The 26,771-nt window shown below is 40.7% G+C and overlaps 1 protein-coding gene across 1 annotated transcript in view; it reads right to left on the reverse strand.

The window, feature by feature from the left end:
• KCNH1 (potassium voltage-gated channel subfamily H member 1) overlaps positions 1 to 26,771 on the reverse strand; it is a 515,719-nt gene that overhangs the window by 135,939 nt on the left and 353,009 nt on the right. Inside the window, exon 10 of the mRNA XM_036756302.1 lies at positions 26,378 to 26,574. Within this exon, the coding sequence (XP_036612197.1) occupies positions 26,378 to 26,574 (197 nt within the window). The remainder of the gene's footprint in view (positions 1 to 26,377; positions 26,575 to 26,771) is intronic.

Here is a 26,771-nt window from a genome sequence, read left to right on the forward strand (position 1 = left end):
TTTCAGTTCCAAATTTATGATCCTAGAACACCCTGAATTTTGCAGATAAAGCAACAATGGGTTAGAGAGATTAAGTTCCTTATCCAAGGTTACATAGCTAATACCAGGACGTGAATGCAAATCTAACTCCCAGGTAATGCTCTTCCTCCAGTCTTCCTCCAAGAAGCCTTCTTAGATTCTCCTAGCTGAAAGTTATCTTTTTCCTCAAGTGTTTCACATACCTTATCCCAATCTCAAATGCTGCCTAGTTATTTGTGGCATAGTCGATAGAATGCCAGGACTGGAGTCAGGAAGACTAGAGCACAAATCTAGCCTCAGATACTTACTAGTTGTATGACCCTAGGCAAGTCACTTAATCTCTGTGTGCCTTAGTTTCCTCACCTGTAAAACCAGGATAATAATAATTCCTACCTCATGGGGTTGTTGTGAGGATCAAATGGGATATTTGTAAAAAGCACTTAACACAGTGCCTGGCACATAGTAGGTACTATTTAAATGCTTATTCCCTTCCCGTCTCTCCTCTCCCCCTTATTTAGGTACTTGTCTTAGCCTTCCTCTTTGCAAAGAAGTACATGAAACAATTGAATGACATGTTGTTCAGTCATTTCATTCATGTCCAACTTTCTGTGATCCCATTTTGGGGTTTTCCTGGCAAAGACACTGGAGTGGTTTGCCATTTCTTTCTCCAGACCATTTTACAGATGAGGAAACTGAGGCAAACAGGATTAAGTGACTTGCCCAGGGTCACATAGCTAATAAGTATCTGAGGCCAGATGTAAACTCATGAAGATGACCCTTCCTATTTCAAGTCTAATGTTCCAGCCACTATACCATGATGAAGAATTGTGGCACTTCAGAGGTTCTGGTTCTGTCTCCGCTCATTCTTTGGTCTATCTACCTGGTGCTTCTTGATACAGTCATTCCTATTGCTCCATTATAGCAGATAATCCTAGATTTTGGAGAGACCTCAGAAGTTTAGTTCAACTTGTACCTGAATAAAAATCCTCTCTACAACCTATATGCCATGTGGTTAGGCAACCTTTGCTTGAAGACCTCCAGCAAGGGGAAAACTATGACATCCTGGGGCAGTAAGGCAGAAGAAAAGGTGGAATGATAAAAGCTTATGATCAGATAAAAGAGTTTTGAAGTTCATAAAGATGCAACTGGAACACTTGTGGGTGATGGACATATCTAGAGTATGGCCACTTCCATGTGTACATGAGAAGAAATGGAAGAGTTGGGCTGGAGAGAAAGACTGAGATCCAGGCACTGAACTCATTGAAGGAGAAAGGAAAATGTCCTGAGGGTTTGTAGATGACAGCTACCAGAATATTGATTGGGTGATAAATTTGTATTGAATGATCCTCAAAAGAAGGAATGATGGTGAGGTGATGTTGGTAGAGGGAGAGTATAGTAGGAGCACTGGAAGCAAGCAGTATTACGATTCCTCTTCCATGACCAGTGAGTCAAGGGATGAATGAAAGCAATAACACTACTGAGGAGTATGGTCAAGGATGAAAAATTATAGGAGGAAATCAGGTCTTAGTAAGAGACAGACAGAGTGAGAAGGGAAAAAGTTTAAGATGAAGCAATTGTTGAAATTACGGGGCAGACTTTTCAGAGAGCACAATGGCTTTCTATGGATCTAGAGAGGGGCATTGCAGGGGTATGACTGAGCATGGGAATGAGCAGCTGGGGAGGAGGAATGGGGTTTGGACAATGACAGCCAGGGGTTTAGAATCACTGGGATGGAAAGAGTAGGAGGATATGAGGGAGTGGAAGTATACTAACATATTGAAGAATAAATGAGTGTAGGCAGAGTATTAGTAACTAGAAAGAAATCCTTTGAGAACTTTTGAAGGAGGCGATTAGACTGTTCAAAGCCTTCCCTTGAGACTCATCCTCATGATAGTTGTAGTGTATATCCTGTGAAACCCAGAAGGCCCTCCTCAAAGTGGGAAGGAGAAAAAATGAAAAGGATGTAAAAACAAAACATATCAATAATTTATTCTTATTTTTTATTTTATTTTCAAAAGTCTCTAGAGAAAGGATCTTCCAAAACCCACGATGTTATTTACACCAAATTTCTTCTTGCACTAAAATAAAACCTGGTTTTTTTGCCCTTCTCACAACCCTATAAGACTCCTCTTCTCAGCAAAGGACATCTCCTGCTTCAGCAATTCATAAAGTGAGGTTTATCCACCCACTGAGGTCTCTGAGAGCCTCTTATGGGATCTGTGAAGTCAAAACTATTTTCATAATAATACCAAGATATTATTTTCCTATTAAAATGTGCCTTTTTTTCACAACAACCTATCTATACTTCCTATACTTTAGCCAGAACAACATGACAACTAATTAAATGCAGAAACAGACAAGAGAATTCAGCTTTCTTCTATTAAGCTAAACATTTCAGCTTTCTTCTATTAAGCTAGATTTGCCCCCCCAAAAAAAAAACCAATGCTACTCTTCCCATTAGGTTTTTGCTTTGAAATAAATTTTTCATGAAAATGTTATTTATAATGGGTTTATTATTGATATTTTATAATTAATTAATATTTAAACTTAGTTTTTATTTCTAATATTATAAATAGTAAAAGATATGGCCCTCATAAACAAAAGCTCTTTGGGGTCCTCAACAGCACCGAAGAGTGTGAAGGAGTCCTGAGACCACAGAATTTGAGAATTGCTGTCCTAGGTGATGAGGAGACACTGCAGCAGAAAAGTAAATTAAGCAGCTTTTTAAACACTGCCGGGAATTAACGTGGGGAAAATCAAAGAGGAGTCAATCAATATGCTGTACTAAGTGCCTGTTAGTGTAACCCAGGGCAAGGCACTGGGGAAGTAGACTTCAGGGTTCTCAACCGTTTGGGTATCATGGGCCCTCCTGGCAATCTGATAAAACCAATGGATGGACCCTTTTTTGGAATCATGACTTTAAATGAATAAAACAAAATACATAGGATTACAAAGGAAATCAGTTGTATTGAAATACAGTTATCAAAATAATTATTTGAAAAAATAAAACAAGTTGACAGACTACAGGGTAAGAACCTCTCATAAAGGTAGAATGGAAAGACCACTAGACTTAGAGTCTGGAGACCTGAGTTTGAATCCTGACTCTGACTTACTGTCTAGGTGACCTTTGGCAAATAACTATTCTGAAACTCGGACTGCTTAATTATAAAACAGGAAGAATACTATAGACACTACCTGTGTCGTGGGGCAGTTGTGAGGTAAATACCTTGTAAAGCTTAAAGCACTATGGGAATGTGAGTGATTGTCACTAGGTGGGGATGGAGAATGAATGAATGTCTGCCCTAAGCATTCACTCTGAGGCTCAGCAGGCCCTGGGCTTTAAGGAGGAGAACATTGCTTGGCTCCTCAGGGCAGTGAGCCATGATCATAAATAATCCTGGACAACCTTGCTGGGGTGTTGTCGGCATTAATTATTCGTAAAGAGCATTAAAGGACCCTGGCCTGAAAGGCACTAAACACAGAGAGCATTAAGTATATAATTTATGATCTCCCCAGGGGCTCTTCCCCCATACTCGTGGCCCAGCCTACCAATTGAAGTTTAGGGGTTAAACTCAGGGGCAGAAAATATGACATTTTACCTTCTACACTCATATACCCACAATGGGTTTTTGGGGACTGCCTGACCATAGATCTCAGGTCACTCTTTGCCTACCAGAACTATTATACATGGGGAGAAACTGGTGTAGGGGATGGGAAGGACTCACTCAATTAGCCAAATGTTAGGCCTCATCAGAACAGCATAGGGCAAATTGGACAGCCCACTTGGAATGGCTCTGGCCCAGAATTTACTTTGTGTATTATCTAACTTCCTTTGCTTCCACCACCTCCTCCCCAGCCCTGGCTCCCTTGCTCTAGCATTTGTTACTGTTTGGAAGAAATGGTGCCAAGACACCCTGAGACTGACCATAAAAAGAGCATCAGTATAGTAGGGGATTATTGGTAGATAGGTCAGACTGGAAGGAAGAATTCAAGAGAGAAGGACTCCGATCAGGACCAGGGTAGGGGTGGAGGGGAAGGCAAGAAGAGGTGACAGGATTCACAGCAGTGGTGTTGGCAGCAAACCCACTTCTTCCCATATACCATATGGTATGGGAGGGGAGGGATGGAACAGCCAGGGGGATCCTTCTGGTTTCACCTTGGTTCATTTTAGCCATACCTTGTCACCCACAAAACATCCAACAGCAATAGTAGAATATGACGAACAGTAAGATAAAAAAAGATACATAGATTTAGACATGGAAGGGCTGACTGACAGCCATTGAGTCCGACCCCATCACAGCTCATTAGTATATAAGTGGATTTGCTAATGGTCTTGGTGGTAGTCATCGAAGCCATAGATCTAAGGTGAAGGCTAGGGCTGACCTTTGGAGTTCATAGAATCAGAGATATGCAATTAGAACTCATCTAGTCCAACCCCTTCATTTTATAGATGAGGCCTAAAGGACAAGTGAATAGAAAAGACTTTATTAAGTATATTTATTAAGTACTAAGTACTTAAATGGTACCTTAGTAGTAAGCATTTATTAAGTTCCAGGCACTGTCCTTAACCCTGAAGGTACAAATATAAGCAAGCAAGATAGTCCCTGCCTTCAACTAACTTATATTTTCATAGGGAAAGACAACACATATAGGTGAGTAGTGGCTAGGGAGGGGTGTTTTGGACTTCAAAGTCAAGGGAAACTTGAGTAATTAAGAGATTTGCCCAAGAATACCTCAGGTAATAAGTGGCAGAGATGAGATTTGAACTCAGGTTTTCTGACTTCCAGATCTAGTTTTCTTCCCACTATACCACAAAGTCTCTCCGTTGACTAGTAATATCTTACATTATTATGACTCTTTCACATTCATTATCTCAGCTGAGGCTCACATTAACCCTGTGTGGCCATTAAGTGATACTATCTTTATTTACAAGAGGCAGCATGGCTTTAGTGAAGAGAGAGATGACCTCAAAGCCAGGACGATCCGGTTCCAAGGCCCACATGTTGACACAAGGACGGGCTCTGTGATGCCAGGTGGCCAAATAACTTCTCAGTATATATTGGCAAGTCTCTAAGACTATATGAGATGTAGAGAAGATGAGGACTAACCTGCACTGATAAATGGAATTTCCTCATCTGGGAGCTCCCTATACCACTGAATTTACTAACCCTATCTTCGCCTTTCAGATGAGTAATGTGCTTCTCAGAAAGCTAGGAAGCAGACTTTCCTCTAGGATCACAGAGAAAGTAAATGGCAGAGCTGATACTAAAACCCAGGCCTTCAGGCACTAAGTACAGTGGTCTGCCCACCTGCCCACGTTGGCCTTGCACCATTCTCTGACTGGGTATCACTTACGAAATTCAATGGTGCACTGCCCCTAATACCCACGATGCTGAGTGAGAGGTAGCCGGAGGACACATCAACATGTACAGAACTGAAAGTGTCCATGCTCAGGTTTCAACCTGAAATGCCAGGGTGAGATTAGGAAGCACTTAAGGGCAAAGGCCATAATGAAAAGGCTGGCAAGTCCTAAGTGATCCTAAAGTATAGCCTCAAAACTTCACTTGGTAGGGGAATTCTCTTGGCCTTGAATAGGACGGACTGGAAAGAGTTGACTGGGCATGCTAGCGCTCTACCCCTCAGTCTTTTCTCCTCCAGATCACAGGTTTAGGAGGCAAAAAAGCAAACCACAAAAAAACAAACAGGGAGGGGGAGAGAAAGAGAGAGAGAGAGAAAGAGAGACAGAGGGAGAAAGATGAGAGAGAGAGAGAGAGAGAGAGAGAGAGAGACAGAGAGAGAGAGAGACAGAGAGAAAGAGACAGAGAGAGAGAGAGACAGACAGAGACAGAGGGAGAGACAGAGACAAAAAGAGAGATAGAGAGACAGAGAGAGAGATAGAGAGAAGAGAAAGAGAGAGACAGAGAGGGAAAGAGAGAGAGACAGAGAGAGAGACAGAGACAGAGAGACAGAGAGAGACAGAGAGAGACAGAGGGAGAGAGAGAGAAGAGAGAGAAGGGGGGAGAAAGAGGGAGAGAGAGAGAGAGAAGAAAGAGACGAGAGAGAGAAAAACTTCTTTCACTTTTAAGCAGTTCAAGTGGCCCTGATGAGTCAGCCAGCAGCTCCTCTTTTCTGATATTCTCCCCTTGAGTGTCTCCTTCCCAGTCCTTCCCCACCCAACTCTGACATTGATTTATAGTTACATAATAATACATAATAATAGCTAGTATTCACACAGTACTATAGGTTTGTAGACCACTTTACACGTGTGAGACCGTTTGATCCTCACAACATCTCTGTGAGATAGGTGCTACCATTATCTCCATTTTACAGATGAAGAAACTGAGGCCAAGGTTAAATAACTAGCTTAAGGTCACGTAGCCAGTAATCATCCAAGGTTAGACTTGAACTCAGGTCTTCCTAGACACTAAATCCAGCACTCTCTCCACTGTGCCATGTGAGTTACGTAGTGTTTTCCTCCCATTATACATCTGATCTGGACCATATCCCCGTGATGTAGGTAGGACTAGTGCTATTATCCCCATTTTACAAATTGAAAAACTGAGGATCAGAGAAATCACAAGACTCTTCCAAGGCTGTCTAGCTAGTACGTAGCAGAGCCAGAATTGAAACCGAGAGCTTGACGCCAAATCCAGGGTGCTTTTCACTGTAATTGAAAGACAACTATGTCTACTGGAAGTAGAAGCTGATGTTCCCTTCTCAGAGCTTCCTGCACTCTGCAGCAACCTCCTGAATTGATTTCCCCTTCTCCATCATATCACACTTCCTAGCTCCCCCAGCCATAGGAACTTACTTCATTACTTGAACTCTCTGTCTCAGTATTTCTTTCCTTCTTTTTGCATCCAATCACACTGCTAATAAAGTTGGGCTACACCTGTTACTTTTTAACACGTTGGTCATGCCCTCCATCCTGAAAATCCCTCACATCCAAGACTTATTTCTGCAGGATGGTCCTATGTCCTATTTCATTAATTTTGGTCATTCAAAGTTCCACATATTAATTCGGGGAGCGAGGGATACCTGCATAATTAACTTTCTAGGGTTCTCAGTCCTGTACCAGGTTTATTTTCAAGTTCAATTTAAAGGTTTTACAAAAAGTGAATTAGGGAGCATACCAGATAGGAGCTGTCTTCAGAAAGGTCCCCAAGGACTGCTCTATAATCACCTACATGCTGCCTGTAGTGAGGGACACTTTAAGAATTAAACCTGTCACTGGAAATAAGCTGAAGCCCATTCCTGAAGGCTGCTAACTATAACACAGATGCCTGAGGGGCAGCCAGGCAGCTGGCTGTGAAAGGATTGAGAAGAGGCAGGTCTGAGGAGGGCCTAGGTTCCTATGGGAGAGTGGAGGAGCAAGCCCTCAGTCTGGCCCCAGGGGAACCTCCCAGCCCCAGTTTCCCTCTACTTTTCCCTGAGGCTTCCTCTTTCTTCCAGAAGGAGCAAACTGCTAAAGGCTGCAGTGTATGGAGAAGCCAGGGCAGCTTCTACCCTGGAGCCTTCATAGTTGTTATCTGAAAGCAAAACCCACAGAGAGTAAACCAGGCAAATGCCCAAAGAATGGGGAAATTGATTTGTATTTTCCCAGAAGCACCTCAGCGTTCAGGTTTCTGTTGGTCAGAAATCCAATTCACTGTCAAGAGCTTCAGCCATATATAGCTCAGTGGCCTCCTCACTAGTTAATCAGACCAACTCCATGGGCCATTGTGAAGGCACAGAGTACCCGGTATGCACTGAAGTGACTGGAGATGAAGAGTTCTTGTTCTCTGTTGAGGTTTAATTTCCTCTGGGAAGGCTTCCGTCATCCCTGCACTTGTCAGGGCTATCTCATGGCAGTTTTCTTTGTACTATATTTATTTCCATCCATGTTTATACGGCCATCCAGTAGAACGTAAATTCTTTGGGGGGCATAGGCCATTTTGTTTTTATCTCTATATCTACAGGGCCTAGCACAATACCCTGGGCAGAGAAGGCATTTAAAAACATTTGCTCAATTGAATTGTTGCAGTAATTGAATTGTTTTTCTGAGGGGAGGAAGGAGGGATGTAAACTTTCATATTCACCCAAACCTGTGTGCTCTCCTAGTTTCTTCTATCAATATAAAAATAATAATGGAGAAAGCTATCTGACCTGCCCAGAATCACACTGTACAGGAAGGCTCTTTATTAACCTCACCTAACTCTGCTCCTGAGTTCTCACCCTAATCATTCAGTGAAGAGAGTGCTACACCTGGCATCATCCTAATCATTCAGTGAAGAGAGTGCATCAACAAGTCTTGAGGACAAGTCCAACCTCATTAGCTGTGTGACCCTGGGCAAGTCACTTAACATCAGTTTGCTTCAGTTTGCTCAAGTATAAAATGGGAGTCAAAATAGCAACTACCTCCAAGGACTGTTGGGAAGATCACACAAGACAATATTTAAATACTGCTTAGCACAATGTCTGGTGCATAAAAGGTACTTAATAAATGCTTATTCCCTTCCCCTTCCATCCTTCACTTTCCATTTGCACATTCACTTTGTACAATATTTTTCCATACATTTCTTTGTAAACATTATCATTTTGTTTAATCCTTTTTGTTGTTTTGTTTGTTTATCATTTAGTTGAAACAATACTACCTTGGACTTACATGACATTTTGTTCCACGCTTATACATCCATTATCTCCTACCAGGAAGGAAACCAGCATTCATTAAGTACCTACTGTATGCCAGGCACTGTGCTTTGTGCTTAACAAATATTCTCTCTTTTGATCCTCCTAGCAACTATTTGAGCTAAGTGCTATTATTTTCCCCATTTGACAGTTGAGGAAACTGAGGCAGACATGTTCGGTTACTTGTGGAGGGTTGTAGAGCTACCAAGTTCTGAGGCCAGATTTGAACTTAGTCTTCCTGATTCCAGGCCTAGTGCTGTTAGGTCATCTAGCTGCCCCCAAATGGTAGATATAATCTATATAATAAAATATATAACATGTAACATATAACATATACCATGATAATATGAGATCATAGCAACAAAAGTGATAATGTGATGTAATATATAACCTAACATAATCTATGTAATATATAATGTATAACATATATGATATATAATATTGGACACAATAATGTAATAGAGCATATTATAATAATAAAATGATGGCCTTATATAATCTATATAATATACTATAAGCTAAAACCCTTAAAACCTTCCTACGAGGCAGCAAGACAGGTGTCATTGGCCCCATTTTCATGTATGACTAACAGAGTTTCACACAGGTTAAATGACTTTGCCAGGATCACACGGAGGTAGAGTCAGCATGAGACCCTGACTCTTAGTGAGCATTTTACTCTGTGTCCAGGTAGACTGAAAGCTGCTAAGGGCAAGCATAAAAGCAATGCAATATAGTGGGAAAAGCACTGGATTTGGAATAAGAGGATCTGGGTTCAAAATCTGGACCAGCGACTCTGCCTCAGTTTCTCCATCTGCAAAATAAAGGGACTGGATTAGATGATGGGCCTTGAAGTCTCTCTTCTAGTTCTAAAGCCTCTTCTCCTATGCATGCCTTAAATTTCCTTGGAGGCAATACCTTCCAAAGATCCTGAATGAGAGTGATGGGGTCTTCTTCACACCAGTGGCTTTCCATAAATGCTATCAATTGACTAAGGCAGCTAAACATGCAAACATCCAAAAGCCTGAGACATCTCTTTATGGGTCTTAGTTTCAAGCATTTTACAGATGCCCAGACAAAATGGTCCCTGCGCTCAAAGGATTCAGAGTCTGTGGCACATGCCCGGACACAGACGGACAAAGAAAAACACTGCAGTCAAGAAATGCTCAACCAAGACACAAATAGACAAGAGGAGGCATTTATAGGACAAGGGACAAAAAACCAAGAACAATGAAGGACTGACATGAATATGTTTTAGAAATTGCCTGGGTCTTTAAAATTCCTTTGCTAACCGAGGCCCAAGGGAGGTCATTGAGATTTAGCAAAGAGGCAACTCAGCATTCCTTTCATACTCAGGGACCCAAAATAGAATGATGGAAGATGATGGGAGGCAGTAGTGTTCCCTGGCTAAAACAAGGAGAGCTAGGAGACCCAAATCAGTCACTGACTGTAGAAGTGGGACTAAGTTACTTATCATCTCTGGGTCTCAGTTGCCCCAGCTGTAAGTGAGGATGATCTTTATAAACCTTATTATAATAAGGTTTTATTAATAAAATAATGAAAAATAAAAAGTTGAGAAGGGCTGGGGAAGGAGAGCCCATTACTCTCATTCAGGATCTCTAGAGGGGATTACCTCCAAGGAAATTTAAGGTATGCATAGGAGAAGAGGCTTTAGAACTAGAGGAGAGACTTCAAGGCTCACCATCTAATCCAAACCCTTTATTTTGCAGACAGAGAAACTGAGGCAGAGATGCTGGTCCAGAATTTGAACCCAGGTCCTCTTATTCCAAGGCCAGTGCTTTTCCCATTATATTGCATTGCCTTTTCTTCTCAATTTAGCTAAAAGGCTACCACCGTGCTCTGGCCACAGTTGTGTGCATGGCCATTTGCTAACTGCCTGCCTGACCCTTTCTTGCTGCAAATCATCAGTCAACCCAGGCTTCCTGATGAAAAACTGAAGGTCATACTTCTTTCTTGCTGTGATAGACAGAAAAAAATTGCAGTCCTGAATATTCCCAACAAAGGCCATTACAAAGCTTGTGTACTAATGTTACAGTACTATATCTGAGAGACAAGCCAAATAGAGGCTTCCTATGAGGCTCAGTTCTCCTTATACTGACCTATCATTGGACTGTATGCCCCATTCCCCTCCCTCATTTGAGAATTCATAGATAATAACAATAGCTGACATATAGAATTCTTCTCAGTTTGTAAGCTCAAATGAGAATCAAATATAAAGTACTTTGTAAAACTTAAAGTGCTATATAAATGCACCATTTGTTATTCAGTGGGGTCCAACTCTTTGTGACCCCATTTGGGTTTTCTTGGCAGAGATCCTGGAGAAGTTTGACACTTCCTGCTCCAGCTCATTTTATAAATGAGGAAGCTGAAACAAATGGGACTAAGTGACTTGCTCAATAAGTGATTGCTAGTAAGTGTCTGAGGCAGGATTTGAACTCAGGTTTTCCTGCCTTCAGACTTGGCACTCTACTATGCCACCTAGCTGCCTTATAAATGCACTATATCAAGTGCATTGTTTTTTTATGTCCACAAACAAACTGTGAGATGAACAATGCAAATATTGTTATTCCCACTTTATATATCAGAAAACTGGGGCATAGAGAAAAAAAATACTTGCCCAAAGTCACTGGGGCACAGCTCACATTTGAATCCAGGTCTTTTGACTCCAGATTCAGCACTTTCCTCACTAAACATCTGCCCCTTCTTATCAAAGGACCTTGTACACAGTAGATGTTTAATAAATGTCTGTTGAAATGAGTTGAATTTAATTTTTACTATACCATTGCTACTCTTTCAGAACATTGATTGGAAGATCACAAACCATGAAGATACCAGTTTCCTCTCTGAGAAGCTGACATCCTTTGATGGTTGCCAAGAGCTTACTGCTTAATAGAATTTAAGGGAATGCGACAGAAGTGTGTAAAATTTTTCATAACTGTCTCTCTGAGAAAATGCATGCAGGGCACACTTTCAGGTTTAATCTACATTATTAACACTTTCTCAACAATCAAAAAAATAAGAACTCATTCTCTGCTTTATAGCATTTGCTGACTTCTCGGGTGTAAAGGCTCACACTGAAAATTTAACAATCAGCTCTCGAGCTCAAGTTAATTTCAACACACTTCTTGGAAGAAGGTAGTATAGCCTCAATGCCTCCAGAGCCATTCTCTGGCCAACAACACCTTTTCATTGGTCAAAGAATCATAGAAGATATCAAAGTCCATCTGGATCAGAGACCTTTAACCTGGGGTATGTGAATTTAAAAAAAAAAACTTTTATAACTGTATTTCAATATAATTGACTTCCTTTGCAATCCTATGTAGTTTGTTTTATTCATTTAAAAACATAATTCTGAGGTCCAAAGTCTTCACCTGACTACCAGAGGAGTCCCTGCCACGGAGAAAAGGTTAAGAACCCCTGTCCTAGACCAACCTGAACCTAACCAAGAATCTCCTCTACAAAACTCCCAAACCAATAATGATCCAGCCTTTGCTTAAAGACTTCTAGTAAGGGTGGAGCTATTATTTCTCAATGTGACCTATTCCACTTCTGGATAGCTCTACTTAATAGGATGTATTTTCTTACATCAAGTCAAAATCTTCAAACTATCATGGTCCTTTCCCTCTCTCTCTCTCCCTCACCCCAGCTCCTCTTCTCCAGGATCAGTGATACTCAAGCATGCTGATCTCAGACCCCTTTACATTCTTAAAAAATGAGTTTTTTTTTAAAATGTAGGTTAAATCTATAGATATTTATCATATTCAAAATTAAAATGTCTTCGTATTATCATCAAAATGAGTTTTGACCTCATGGACCTCCTAAAAGAGTCTCAGGCTACACATACTTTGAAATCACTATATATGACAAACAATCCTATTTCCTTTAGCTGATCCTCATAGGGCACCATTGCATGGCCTTACTTGCTTGCTCTAAATGCTCTCCACTGTATCAATGTCTTACCTAAAATGTGATACCCAGAATTGATAATAATACTCGAGATGTCATCTGACTGGGACAGAATACAGCAGAACTATCATCTCCCCTATTATCAGCACCACACCTCTTTTAATAAAGCCTAGAGATCACTAGCTTTTTTGGTCCCCATAGCTCACATTGTTGATTTATATTGAACTTACAGTACACTAAAATGCCAGAACTTTTCTTTAGACAAATTGATGTTGATCTGTATCTTTCCCATTTTGTATTTGCGTAGTTGATTTTTTGAACCCTACTGAAAGATTTTATATTTATCCTTAATAAACTTAATTTTATTAGCTTGGCCTATGGTGACAGATGAGAAATGTCTTTTCTAAATCCTGACTGTCATCTAACTAACAATTTTGCTATGTCCAATGACCCAGGGTTGCTTCACATGTTAAATAATTCAGTAAGGAAATTTCTAATTTTATTCCTATGTCCAGTCACTGAAAAGGGCAGAAAAAGAACTTTTGCATGAAGAGAAAAGATGACATCAATTTGTGAAGTATATAAAGTAATGCTTCTTTTGTTTTTCCATGGCACTGGATGAAATTTGAGGAGAGACCCCTCAATGTTAGGAGGACCTGATAGAGAACTGCTCCTTTAATGAAAGTATTTAGAGGACTTGTTTGAATTCAGAGAAATGACTGAGCATGTACAGCATTAGGGCCCTCAACTCATTTGTATCTGAGTTTCTACTTTGAGATGTTAAAACTAACAAGGTGGCCAATCAAATAAGTATTTGGCGGCTATGGGACTCTCAAGGTCTAGTGGCTTCATAATTAACAGAACAGTAGATTTTGTGTTTTATCTCATAAGGGTAAAAGGTGATTTGAGGCATTAAAAAACTAGTTCTGGAGAAGTAGAGTTAAGAAACCAGCAAGAAAGTCAGCTGATGAGAAGGCTTCACCTGCTGTGCTGGGAGCCCCCTGAACAGAAAGAGAAATTCTGGAAGCTCACTGGAAGATAGCTGAATCCTGCTGCAGTGCTATAAAGGAGGATAAACTTCTCAGAGGTCACTGGTTGCTTTCTATTACCCCTTTTTGTATGAGAGTGAGAAACAAATAGGAAAAGATAGCTGCTTTGCTGTAAGAAGAGACTTAGATTTGACTGGACAATGCAGAACACTATTGAGTAAAGAGCTGGCAAAACTAGTTCCTAGAGAGACATGCTGAGGAGCTTTGCAGTTCTCTCTGGCTTAAGGGAACTATTTGTCACTACAATAGCATACCACTTTTTTTAGCACACTGTAAAGAATAATTGTGCACCAGGTGTGATGGCTCATGTCCGTAAACTCTGCTGCTGAGGAGTCCAGCTACTGAGGCTTAGATTGTCCCTCTCAATTATCCTTTCTCTATTTGCTAATATTCAACACTTCCTATAAATTAGTTTCTTTCTTACATGCCCAAGTCACTTTGATGCTTAAAAAAGCTTTATTGATGCTACTATCATCTCAAATTGTCATCCTGTATTTCTCTTTCCCTTTCTTAGTGAAACTTCCATAAACATCATTTTATTCTTGGTGCCTAAGCCTCTTATCTTCTCATTCTTATTGGTAAGTCTTTACCTCATCTTACCTAGTTCTAGATCCACCACTTCCTGGCCATCTCCAAGTCATGCCACCTACACAAAGGCCTCTTCTCATTTTCCTCCAATCAGAACTTGGACTCCTGCCCCTGGGAAACTGGGCTCTGATGATGAGCCTGATAAATGCTTACTGATTGATTAATTGAAGGACAAAAAAAATTAAAAATTTGCATTTGATCCAGGCATTTCTAGAGTGGTCAGAAGGAAATTCATTGTGATTTTCCCCCCAGGAAAGTGAGGATAATATAAGACCTGATCCATCCTATTTGGCTAACGACAAAAACCCCTTAATGATAAGTAGCAGAAAAGTCAAGTCAAAATACATAAAAACTAGAAATCTAAAAACCAAATTGGTTGAATTAGAAAGCTTGGCAGCAAGGAAAGAGCTTGACAGAACAGGCATCTCAGAGACTGATGGAAAAAAAAAGATAATTCATGGGCTTCAATGCTACCAGGCAACCAGCTGTGGAGGAAAGAAGGGGATGGGAAGATAAAGAAGGGAGCAGACAGAGGAGGGCTTTTGTACATGAAGGGAAATATGTCTAATAATGGTGTGAAACCTTATTGGATAAGCAAGTCTCTGAAGGTGGAAATTTCACACTTATAAGAAAAATTCAGTAAAAGTTCTCTGACAGTCCCTGTGTCGTAAGTGAACAAAAAGCCAGTCTTGTAGTCAGGAAGACATTAGTTCAAATCCTGCTGCTCACACATACTGGACACAGTCCAGGTCCTGCCTATGACACATGGCCTGGGCAAATCACTTAACCTCTCAGTGCCCCAGATTCCTCTCTAAAGATCTACAAACCGATCAACTATCAGCAATGATGGCTGGAATTCCCACTGAAGAAGTTCCACACTAAGAGTTTTCCACTGTAATTAAATCACATGTTGAGACCAAAGACACGTACATATATACACGATAGAGACATAAAGGTATGATATATTCCTATACTGTAATACTATGGCCTAAACTGAACAATTTTCAAAGAGGGGTTAGAAGACAACTTGTCAGGGATGTTGTCAAGGGACTCCAGCTCTGAGGAAGAGACTAGACTGAATGAACTCCAGGATCCTTACCATTCGAGCTCTCAGAGTCAATAGTTATATGATTATGAGACTGAGCTGGAAATATCGAACAAATTGAGTTAGATAACAGTAATGGGAATTTCAGTTTTCCATGTGTTGCCAGAAACCTTCAGAAGATGAGAATTTGGGGTGAGATATATGACCTTTTCCTGGAAATGAGTCATTTTAAGCCCACAAGGAATGGAAATAGATTTTACTTGATTCTCTGTAATGGGCATAAACTGGTATAGGAAATAGCTAAGGGGAAATCACTATGTGAAAATGATCTCTCCAATATTAATTTTGACATTTTAGTGGAATACATAAATAAAAACAAAACCATCTCAGGGTTGCCCAAGTTTAGAGAAGAACCCATTATATATGTATAAAACATACACACACATATATGTGTATATGTATATATGTGTATGCATACACATATATCTGTACATATGTGTGTATATATTGTATATATATATATGCATGTACATATATATATATACACACACATTCATTGAAAAAGATGAAATTAGTAACGCAAAAAGTGTATATCCTATAGGAAGTCTTGAAACTATTTATATGTACCTTCTTGAAGGTCCTGGGAAAATGTCTGCTCCAAATAAGATAGAGTAGGTGTTTGATCAAAACTTGGATAGCTGACAAAATAATATTAACCAAAAAATACCCTATGAAAAAATGAGGCATATTTGGAAAAATAAAAGAATGCTCAAGTTGGACTAAGGTTGCCTATACTTTATGGCAGTTGAGCTAGAAATGGGAAATGACAGGACACAAAATGACTCAAGGAGCAGTTATAATGGAGTTGGAAGACAAAGATAAAAGGTTCTTTAAATAAATCAAAGGCAGAGAAGGAGCTGACCCCAGTGGGTCCACTGGGTGATTACGGTATAAAAGGTGCTCTCTGGGATGACAAAAAGATTGCAGAGAAGATTCAGGAATTATTTGCTTTGTTCTTTCTTAGAAACATGATCTTCCCTACCGGTTTGTATGTTCTGTGAGGATAAGGACTGTGGTCTCATTTACTTTTGTATGTATGGCAAACCTAACACAATGCACAGCGCTTGACAAGCTTTCCTCGCTAAGTAGCCCAGGTGATAAATCCGTCTTTCCCAGTACGTTGTCGTCCTGGGGGACATCATGACGCCCTGTCCTTGCCTCTTCACCCAGCTGTGCATGTGGAATCATTTGAGTTGAAAGCAGCAAAGGACAGAATGGGTTGATCAATGTAAACCTGTAGGCCTATGGGCGAGTGTTCAAATAGGCAAGAGGAGAATCTCCCAAGCACAGGGAGAGAAAAAGCCATGGGGACCCTGTATCAGATCCCTACATGTCAGCGCTGTAAATGATTCAGTCTGTATAAGATTCGGGGCAGCTAGGTGGCGCAGTGGATAGAGGGCCAGGCCTGGAGTCAGAATGACTCATCTTCCTGAGTTCAAATCTACCCTAATTTAGTAGACTTTGTGAAAAGTCATTTAACATTGCCTCAGTTTCCTCATTTGTAAAATGAGCTAGAGAAGAAAATGGCAAACCACTCTAATATCTCTGATAAGAAAATCCAAAATGGTGTCACGAAGAGTCACATGGCTGAAAACCACTGAACAACAACAGCGAAGATTGTGGGAGAAAGGTGACTAACTGGTAGTATTTCTATTTTCTCTGATCTCTAATGAAACCTACAAATTACCCTGAAACACTAAGTAAATCTGTTCATGTTTTAAGACTTATGAGCAGGTATATTTGTAATTCAATCAGACAAGCATTTACAATGCTTACCAGGTGTACCTTGGAGATAAAGATAAAAATAAAGCAGGGACTGTCCTCAGAGTTTTGATTCTACAGGAGTAGGGTGGGAACATATACACAGACAAGTCAATAGGGGATATGTACAAGTTAAATTACAAAGAAATTTCAAGAAGTAAAGAATGTGAAAAACTGTGGAGATCACGATGAAAAATATGTTTTGAAGGAAGAGAAGGAAGCTGAGGTCAGGCAGGACAGCATTCTAGACATGGGGCACATCTCATGCAAAGGTATGGAGGAGGGAGATCAAATGTTGAGTACAGGAAACAGTAAGCAAGCTAGTTTGGTTGTGCTTTGGGTGAAGTGAGGGGGAGAAGAGAATGAGCATTTATATACTGCCTACTGTGTTCCTGGCACTGTGCTAAGTGCTTTACAAATATTATTTGTAAATGATTGTATTATAAAATACTGTAAAAGGTTAATGTGAAATGTCTGGAAAGATAGTTCAGAGGCAGATTGTAAAAGGGTGTAAATGGAAAGTAGGAGAGTTAATGACTTTGCCCCAGAGGACGCCAGATCATCTGGGTGAGGACAACAAGCCAGAGAAGTGAGAAGTCCTTCAAAGTGGGTGTCAACAGGGCACATCTGATACAAGGGTTACAAAAATGTGTTGAGTAAAATTGAGGGAGAGGATCTTACACTAGAACTGCCTTCTAAAGTAGAAAGGTCAAAGGTTTCTGTCTAAATATAGCCTGAGTCAATCATGCTCAGCATATTACAGTGAAAACCAACTCCATACTAACCTAACAAAGACAGGCATTTCAGCTCCTCTCTCAGAAAGTCAAGTACAAATTAAATATCATTTGGGATACGATCCCACTGGATAATCACTTGACCCCTACTTACTTGGCAAGGACTCTGGCTTGAATGCTTTCTCTCCGATCCCACGGAGCAAAAGCTAAGTCAGTGCCCATAATAAAATTATCTGAAAGCTTATGCCCTGGTCTGCTGCCCTGTGCTTCTCGATTACAGAGAAATGATGACCAAGGTTGGGATAAGATAGATACTCAGGTCACAAAATGAAACGCAAGTTGAAAGAATGCCATTGATAATGAGTAATAACAGGACCTTGCTAAATGATAGAAACGCATCTGGCCCAACCTTGTTTGAATTGCTTTTCTTCTAATGGGGATGAATATACTGAGCCACCTATTCTCACCCATTCAGTTGCCCATGAGAATGATGGCCCAACACGGGCAAAGGTTCATGGTGCAGTAGGAAGAGGATTGGTTTAGAAGCTAGAAGCCTCAAGTTCTATTCAATCAACAAGCATTTTTTAAAGAGCCTACCATGTGCCCCGCATTATGCCTGGGGATACAAAGATAAAAGGAAAATGGTCCCTGCCTTCAAAGGGATTATATTCTAATGGGCTCTGCCACTCGAGCTCTGTGCAAATCCCTTAACCTCTCTAGGACTTACCTCTAACATGAGGTAGTTGAATAAGATCACCTCTAAAGTTCCTTCTAGATATTACATTCTGAGGTTCTGTGAGAGCCTGTGTTGGTCAGGACTGGGGTGGAAGGGTACAATCCATGACTGAAAAAAAAGGGTAAAGGTAACTTGCTCATAATGTGACAGAACTTTTAGCCTTTGGTTCATTACATCACACTGAAATCCACTGAATTAACTGCCCAGTCCGGACAACTGAACCTAGCAGCATAACTTTCCCAAAAAGAGTATGTTGGACTAACAGGATTTGGAGCTAATAATAGTTAGAATTTATGGAGTGCTTTTAAGATTTATACAGAGCTTTAAAATATTATCTCATTTTATCATCATAACAACCCTGGCAGGTAGGTGCTGTTATGATCTCCATTCTACAGATGAGAAAACTGAGGCAGGCAGAGGTCAAGTGACTTGCTCAGAGTCAGACAGCTAGTAATTGTGTGAGCCTAAATCAGGGTCAGGGAACCTGTGGTCTCAAGGTCACACGTGGCTTCTAGGTCCTCTGGTGCAGCCTTTTTGACAGAGTCCAAGTCTTATAGAACAAATACTTTTATTAAGGGGATTTGTTCTATGAAGTTTGGATTCAGTCAAAGGGCTGCACTTGAGGACCTACAGGGCCACATGTGGCCTCAAGGCTGCAGGTTCCCTACCCCTGCTCTAGACTGTAACAAAGGACTTTCTACCTTCAGGTACAACACTCCATCACTATGCCACCAAGCTGCCTAGCTAGGCCACATTGTCTGAGTTGTTATGGGGAGTCATATTAATAGTCACTGGCATTTATATAGCACTTTCAAGATTGAAAAGAACTTTATGCACATCATAAATAACTCAAACCTTTCAACAACCCTATAAGTCATCTATAAGTATTATTTTTTCCACTTAACAGATGAGAAAACTGAGCCCCAAAGAGATTAAATAACTTGCCCACAGTCGTGCAGCTAATAAGTTTCAGAGGTGGGGTCTAAAATTGGATTTCCTGACTCCAAGTTTTGTATTCTACAACCAGTCTATGAGACTATCCTCTGGATAAAGTCAAGATAAATGACCGTTCTCCTCCCCCTAACTTCTCTTCACACCTCCAAAGCTACTACTCTCTCTGCTTTATCACTGGAGGAAATTAGATCAGGGATTAGTCTGGCAGATCCCATTCTTCACAAAGGCACTCTGATTAACAGGCCAGTGTGCTGAGACCCTCATAGTGCTCACACGTGGACTGCTGAATGATTCATCCTGGATACTGTTCAGGTTGGCTTCTTCCTCTTTTACATTTTTAGGCACCTGATTGGCCCTTGGAGTTCCCAGGACAGGTAATAATTTTAGGCCAAACCATGGCCCACCCCTCTACCTGCTTTCTCCAGGATGTCAGAGTAGGATATCAGAATCCTAGGTATTTTAAGTGGGAAAATCATCAGGAAACACATTAAAACCTTATTATAAAGCACCTCACTTATGATCAATTATGAACTTGGATTGTCCACAGATACAGAAGTTAAAATAAGGTTTTAGGTTTCCCTGAGAAGTAGGAGAGTTTCCTTCATGACATCCCACTTCAAATGCTGCTTCTCCAATAAATCACCAGTTTCCTATTTCTTGGTAGGAGATACAGCATTTTCCTTCCCAAATTACAAAAACTACATGGAATAATCCTGACTTTGTAGACAAAGAACCTGGGTCCAAAACTCACCTTTGATGCTTACTACTTGTGGGGAAAGTCACTTAACTTCCCTCGTCTACAAAAAAGAAGGGATTAGATCAGCCAGTTGATTCTTTCAGGTTTTTCCCAGATCATTAGGCAACTAGATGGTGCTGGACATGGTCAGAAAGACCTGAATTCAAATCCTGACTTGGATACTTGGTAGTTCTATGAACTGGAAAAATTTACTTAAGCTCTACATGTCTATTTCCTCAACTATAAAATGAGATTAACAGTATTTAACACACCTCCCAGGACTGTTGTGAGCATAAAATGAGATAATATTTGTGAAGTGCTTTGCAAACCTTTAAGCATAATAAAAATGTTATTATTATTATTAATGATAATAACAATACTAATCTCACTATGACAAGGGAACTTTATATAGCACGTATAACACTTGTTCCCTGATACCAGGATTATCATGGAAGCCTAGGGTACAAACATCTGAGCATGCTAGAGGAATCGGTGTAAACATACACATACACTATTACATAAACAAGCTTAATGCGAAGGTATATGTAGAACCCATATCGGATTACATGCTATCTTGGGGGGGGGAAAGGGAAGGAAAGGGAGGGAGAGAAAATGTAGAACTCAAAAACTTGTGGAACTGAGTGTTGTAAACTAAAAATAAAAAATAAATTTAAAAAAAGAAAAAAGGGAAAAAAAGAAAACACACACACACATACACACACACAACTCCTTTGTCTGTATCCTTTGTGAATCAGGAGGAACTTGATAGTGACTTATCCCTCTCCTTCCTGAACATTGTGGTCAAGTATTTCCTAGTGCATTGTTAAAGGTTGACAGTCTTTGGAGTTGGCATTTCAATTCTACTGCTGCCATTACTATAGATGACATGAAAGACAGACTTTGTAAAGACCATTTCAAAACAGAAACTCTTTTTTTTAATTGGAGGAGAAGGATGATATTTCTGAGGGCTTTTATTTAGAACCAAGCCTTTCATTCCCCCAAAGGTTCCCATTCTTCTGTATGAATTGGTTCTAGGTTGGGAGGAAGCTTAGGATTGAAATGTTGGCCTATTCTATGTATGGATAATGCTTTTTCCAAATATTTGGTATTATCTTTACCAAATTAAAATTCCCTTTGATTGAAGTATACTGAAAATGTACATATCCAAGATGACTCACTATGTCAAATCTCACCTTTAGGAAATAAGTAATTACTAAAATCATATGATATCTTTCTTGAAAGAAGCCTTGGGATTGAGCCCACTTACCTTCTAAAACTCCCCTGACCCAAATTAATTAAAAAAAAAACAGTGCGAGGCATCCAAATACACAACGGATACTGGCTAAAAGTAGGAGAGCTGAGAACCGCCTTACCAATTAGCTAAATGACAATTAGTGAACAAGCTGACTGTTATTAATGGCCCAGTCTTTTGACTGCCATCCATCCTCTAATTATGGCACATCTCCTGCACCATCCAAATGATTTTAGTGGGGGAAAAATTCCAAACTCTCATCATTGAGGCAGAAGGAACCAACCTCCCAGGATCTAGGAAGCTGGGCAACATTGAGAATGAAACTAAAGGGGAGATAAATTATAAAAACAATGATGAAAAAAGAATTTACTTTATGATACTCTGACAGAGGTATTGGTAAGGTAAATGAGGGCAGCAGCAAGATGGCCCCAACAGGTGATAAGCAGAGGTGAATAAGAGGATGCTAATGTTGCCTACCAGCAAAGGGGTCTAGCCATTAACTAACTGAAAAATGTACATAAGTTTAGTATTCTGTACACACTGATACTTAACTTTTAATTGATACTAATTTTTGTAAATTATATTAAGTGAACTGGAGTTACTATGCATTAAAAGAACCCACTACTACCTCCAGGCTAAATCCTAGAACCCTGACAAGGAGATGAAGTCAAGCTCTAAAGACTCAACCTATCAACGCAAACAGCGTTGGCAGAATGAGTCCCAAGCTCCTATAGGTGCTGTGAGTGCAATGCCCTGATGTCAACAGGAAATGTAAACTTCCTGAAAAGTGTTTTCTTTATGTCTTTGAATCCCCAGGGCCTAGCATAGAATTTTGCACATAGTAAGCTCTTAATAAATCTTTGTTGGATCGTTTTGCACAAAGAGAAAAAGACCAATGAAAAGCACATACATAGAATGGAAAAACCAGGGACTAATAGCCCATGGTTCCATCTGTTTCGGATTATCCAGGGCTCTAATTCCCCTTCATTGGCTATTTTATGCTATAGGATGGGTGGGGAGAGGAGGGCCTTATGTTCTTTCCCAAACATAGTCTATTGACTCTCTGGTAACCTTATTTAAGTTATCAAATTGCCTCAGTCTCTCCCTCTTCAAAGGATTTTGGTCAAGGGACTCCTCAGAGCCAAAGCAAAAATACGATAATGACCTTGACCTCACCAATGTCCCAAAGTTGAGGGTCAGGATGCTAGTACTTTTCCCAAGAACATTAGGGCATCCCACGTCCCCTCTGTGAGCAATGACCTATATGTAGTTACAGAGGAACCTGTTGCTAATGACCACTCAAAATTATCTATCCTGAATCAGAGCTGGAGCACAGCTGGGCAGGCTCCTATGCAGCAGTGGGTGGAGAGACAAATGACTGCCATGAGATTTTCCTATTCCCAGCATTCACATTCTGAAGGGTGTCTGCCTCTTCAGGTAAGCGTGTCCTTAAGGACTGGCCTTCTCTTCATTTGTTAAACTTCTTGACATGATAGAATGAAATGCATCATTTGCAAAGAAAAATAAAAGCCTCTGGTTCAGGGCACATGTGGTTCATAATGCCAATGAACAAACACACTGGCTCCTTTGTAAAATAGATCTACCGAAGTAAAACAGAAAGCACTGTGTTCTCAGGCATCTTTGCAAAGAATGCACTTAATTTGGCCAAGATACAAACAGTTATGAGAATACACTTCACTTTGCCAGGAGAAAAATAGCTATAAGAGTAATTCATGCATGTAATGTTCTCATCTTCCATGCCCTGTATAACTATGAATTAATTCTCAGAGGGTCATGATAAGAAGCTATAGCAGCAAGGCAGAAAATGGCAAGTTCTTATTTCCTAAAAAGAAGGCACATATGATGGGCAAATGTAAAGCAGGGCCACCTGTCTTTGGAGAAGAAGGCCCTGGGTTCAAACTCTACTTCTGATACCTCCTATCTATGTAACATTGGGCAACTTGTCATAGCTCAGTTTTCTAATTCACAAAATGAGGATGTCTAAGGTCCCTTCTGGCAGCTAGGTGGCATCATAGGGCATAGAGCACAGGGCCTGGAGTCGTTTCTAGCCTCAGACACTTGCTAGCTGTGTGACCCTGGGCAAGTCACTTAACCCTGTTTGCCTCAGTTTCCCCATCTGTAGAATGAGCTGGAGAAGGAAATGGCAAACCACTCTAGTATCTCTGGCAAGAAAACCCCATGGAGAGTCGGACACAACTGACATGACTGAACGTGACTTTTGATAGAAGATCTCACTTGTATTTCACTTGATCCATTTGCAAGTCAATTATCTCATGCTAAGCAAAATATTCTGAAATTACTATTTGAAAATAGATGAACTTGATCTGCAGGCCATCCACAATGACTATGCTTCCCCTGGGCGACCTGAACTGTGTGTTTTTCCACCTGTGTTCTCAGCAACATTGAACACTGATTGCAATCAACTTGCTTTCACAAAAAGAAGGAATACATACTCCCCATCCCATCCCAGCCCCGCCCCACAAAGGAGCCAAGCCACTTGACTAAAGATCCCTATGCAAAAGCCCCACTAGCAAATGTCCTTCGCTCCCCCACATCAGGAAAGGATGCTGAAGCATAAAGATACCGTCCCCCTCTCCAAGTCACCTCCATCTTCACTGCCATAAAACATATAAGGGCTGTGCTCTAACTCAGTAATCCCCTTGGTGATTCTCAGGAAATATATAATTCAAATCTGGAATCACAGTAACTGAGAGACTGCCATGAAGGCAAAATCACTGCAAACCTTGGCCAAAGAAATTCTTTGACTTTTAAGCAGGTAAGCTAGGAATAAAGCACAGTGTAGGAAAGGTGGATCCTTTAGAAGTCAATTAACAATAAGCCTCTAAAGCCAGGCATGCTGGCACAGGCCTGTAATCCCTGCTACCAGGAAGGCTGAGGCTGGTGGACTGTTTTGAGCTCAGGGGTTCTGAGCTGGGCTAAAGCTAAGGGCTAAAGCCGATCTGATGTCCTCACTAGGTCTGGCATCGATATTGGGAGTCTCTGGGAGCAGGAGGCTACCAAGCTGCCTAAAGAAAAGTGAACCAGTCCAGGATGGAAACCGAGCAGGCCAGATTCCATGCCAACCAGCAGGGAGATTGGCCTGTGCTTGGGTGAGCTAGAGAAACCCTGTTCCAACACACACACACAATACACACACACACACACATTGAGCCACTAAGAAGTAATATATATTTCAGGTCCATAAAACAAAGCCAGAAGCTGATGAAAGGCAAGATATTTTTTCTCCTCTGGTCCTTAGTTTTTTTGTTTGCTGAGGAAAGAAGGAAAGGAAGGAAAATGATAGGTTTGGAAGGAAACAAGCTTTCATTAAGCACCTACTGTATACCAGGGACTTCACTAAGTACTTTACAAATGTCTCATTTGATCCTTACAAAAACCCTGTGAGATAAGTGCTATTATATCCCCATTTCACAGTTGGAGAAACTGACGCAGGCAGAGATTAGGTGACTTGTCCAGGATCTAAGTCTGGTTTTGAACTCAAGTCTTCCTGACTCCAGGCCCAGCACTCTATCCACTGTGCCACCAGGACCCTTTCTCTGCCACATCTTATGATCTTGTATCTAACACTGAAATTGAGAACTTGGAACCCTGAGCACAGGGGTTGTGGCAGTGCTACATACAGCGTGGCTCTGATTTTTTAATTCAGTTGTTTTCTGTCATCATAGCTGAAGACAAGCCAGAGAGTGGACTAAAATGTCTTCTTTTTCCTTATCTGTAAAACGAGGCATCGGCGGGCATGATCTCTAAGGCCTCTTCCAGCTCTGACATTTTCAGTGACTTTCTAAAAGAATGCCAGAGTGTGAAGGAATCTTGTGACCATCTAGCCCAATCCATTCATTTTACAGATAGAGAAACTGAGGCCCCAAGAGGTCATGTTGCCTGAGCTCATATAACCAGTCAGTGGCCAAGATGAGAATGGGATGAGGAGTCAGAAGATGCTGGTTGATGGCAAACAGCACTAAACTCTAGTCTCTGATTGTCCAGGTCCAGTGCTATTACACATGGCCAAACAAAAAGGAAATGATGGATGATGATGTGAAATTGGGCATCCTACAAACCAAACCAATCTTGTCGCCTGCTTTTGGCTTCTCATAACCATCACTCAAAACAATTCCTTGTCTTCTCCCCCTGCTTCTGTGGGCTAGCTATCCTGTGGCTGATTTAACTGAGAGAAAGCAGGATGAAATGCATGGGAACCAGTGAGGATGAAAATCAAAAGGATACAAGACAAATAGTTTAATACTTGCTGAGATCAATGGAGCAATTCGGATGATTTGAGATTTAAAGAAAGTGCTTCAGATGAAAAATTGTCTGGCTCGTGCATTGTTAATCATTTTCCAAACCGGTTGAGTTGGCAGTTACAGAAAAAAATCCTCTGAGATATCAAATTTCATAACTTCTATATTTCCTGGACCTGATTAAATCATTTTCTCATCTCTTTTCATTGCATTACCAACCTGTTAACAACAAGCACGCCCCACCGCAAACCACAATCACCATGGAGATAGCAGTTTATCTTTGGAAGGTACATATCCAGATAATCAAAGACTGACAGCCCCTATGCTTTGTACATCCTTGAAACAACCTAGGGCTTAGGTGTCATCAAAAGAAGAAGACCATAACAAAAAATCAAAACCAAAAACCCCACCCTCTCCCTCCTCAGAGCACAGACACACCTTCCTCACCTCCACCAAAGGCAGTCACTTTTCTCTACTTCTCCACAATGTGGGAATTGGGCAACAAAGACGGCTCAACCAAGTCCTGACAGTGACCCAACACTGCATCAACAAATCCTAGAAGCATTCACTTACTCTTTTCCTCAGATTGTACGTGAGGATGAGGTTTCTCGAGAAGGAGTGAGAGAAAGCTGTGTAGAATTCTAGCACTTTCTGCAGAGCATCCCGCTTAATCACATGCAGGTCACAGTAGGTTAAGGCCCTGACATTGGCACAGGACTGGGCAAGCGTGGCTTCCTTCCAGAACACATCTCCAAACACATCTCCTTTTCCTAAAAAGAAAAAAAGGCTATTTTGAGAAAAAAAATAACCAATAGAAGCATTTTCATCCCAGCATAGCTTCTTTATGTCATCTAAGTATAAGCTGCCTTCAGAGTAGAGACAGAAGGAGGCCCCTCAGAACCACTTCATCCACTTCCTGTTCATTACAACACATTGCCTCACACAGGAAAGAATCTAGTTGACTTTG

Source organism: Trichosurus vulpecula, chromosome 4, assembly GCF_011100635.1.
Source record: "Trichosurus vulpecula isolate mTriVul1 chromosome 4, mTriVul1.pri, whole genome shotgun sequence".
NCBI lineage: Eukaryota > Metazoa > Chordata > Mammalia > Diprotodontia > Phalangeridae > Trichosurus > Trichosurus vulpecula.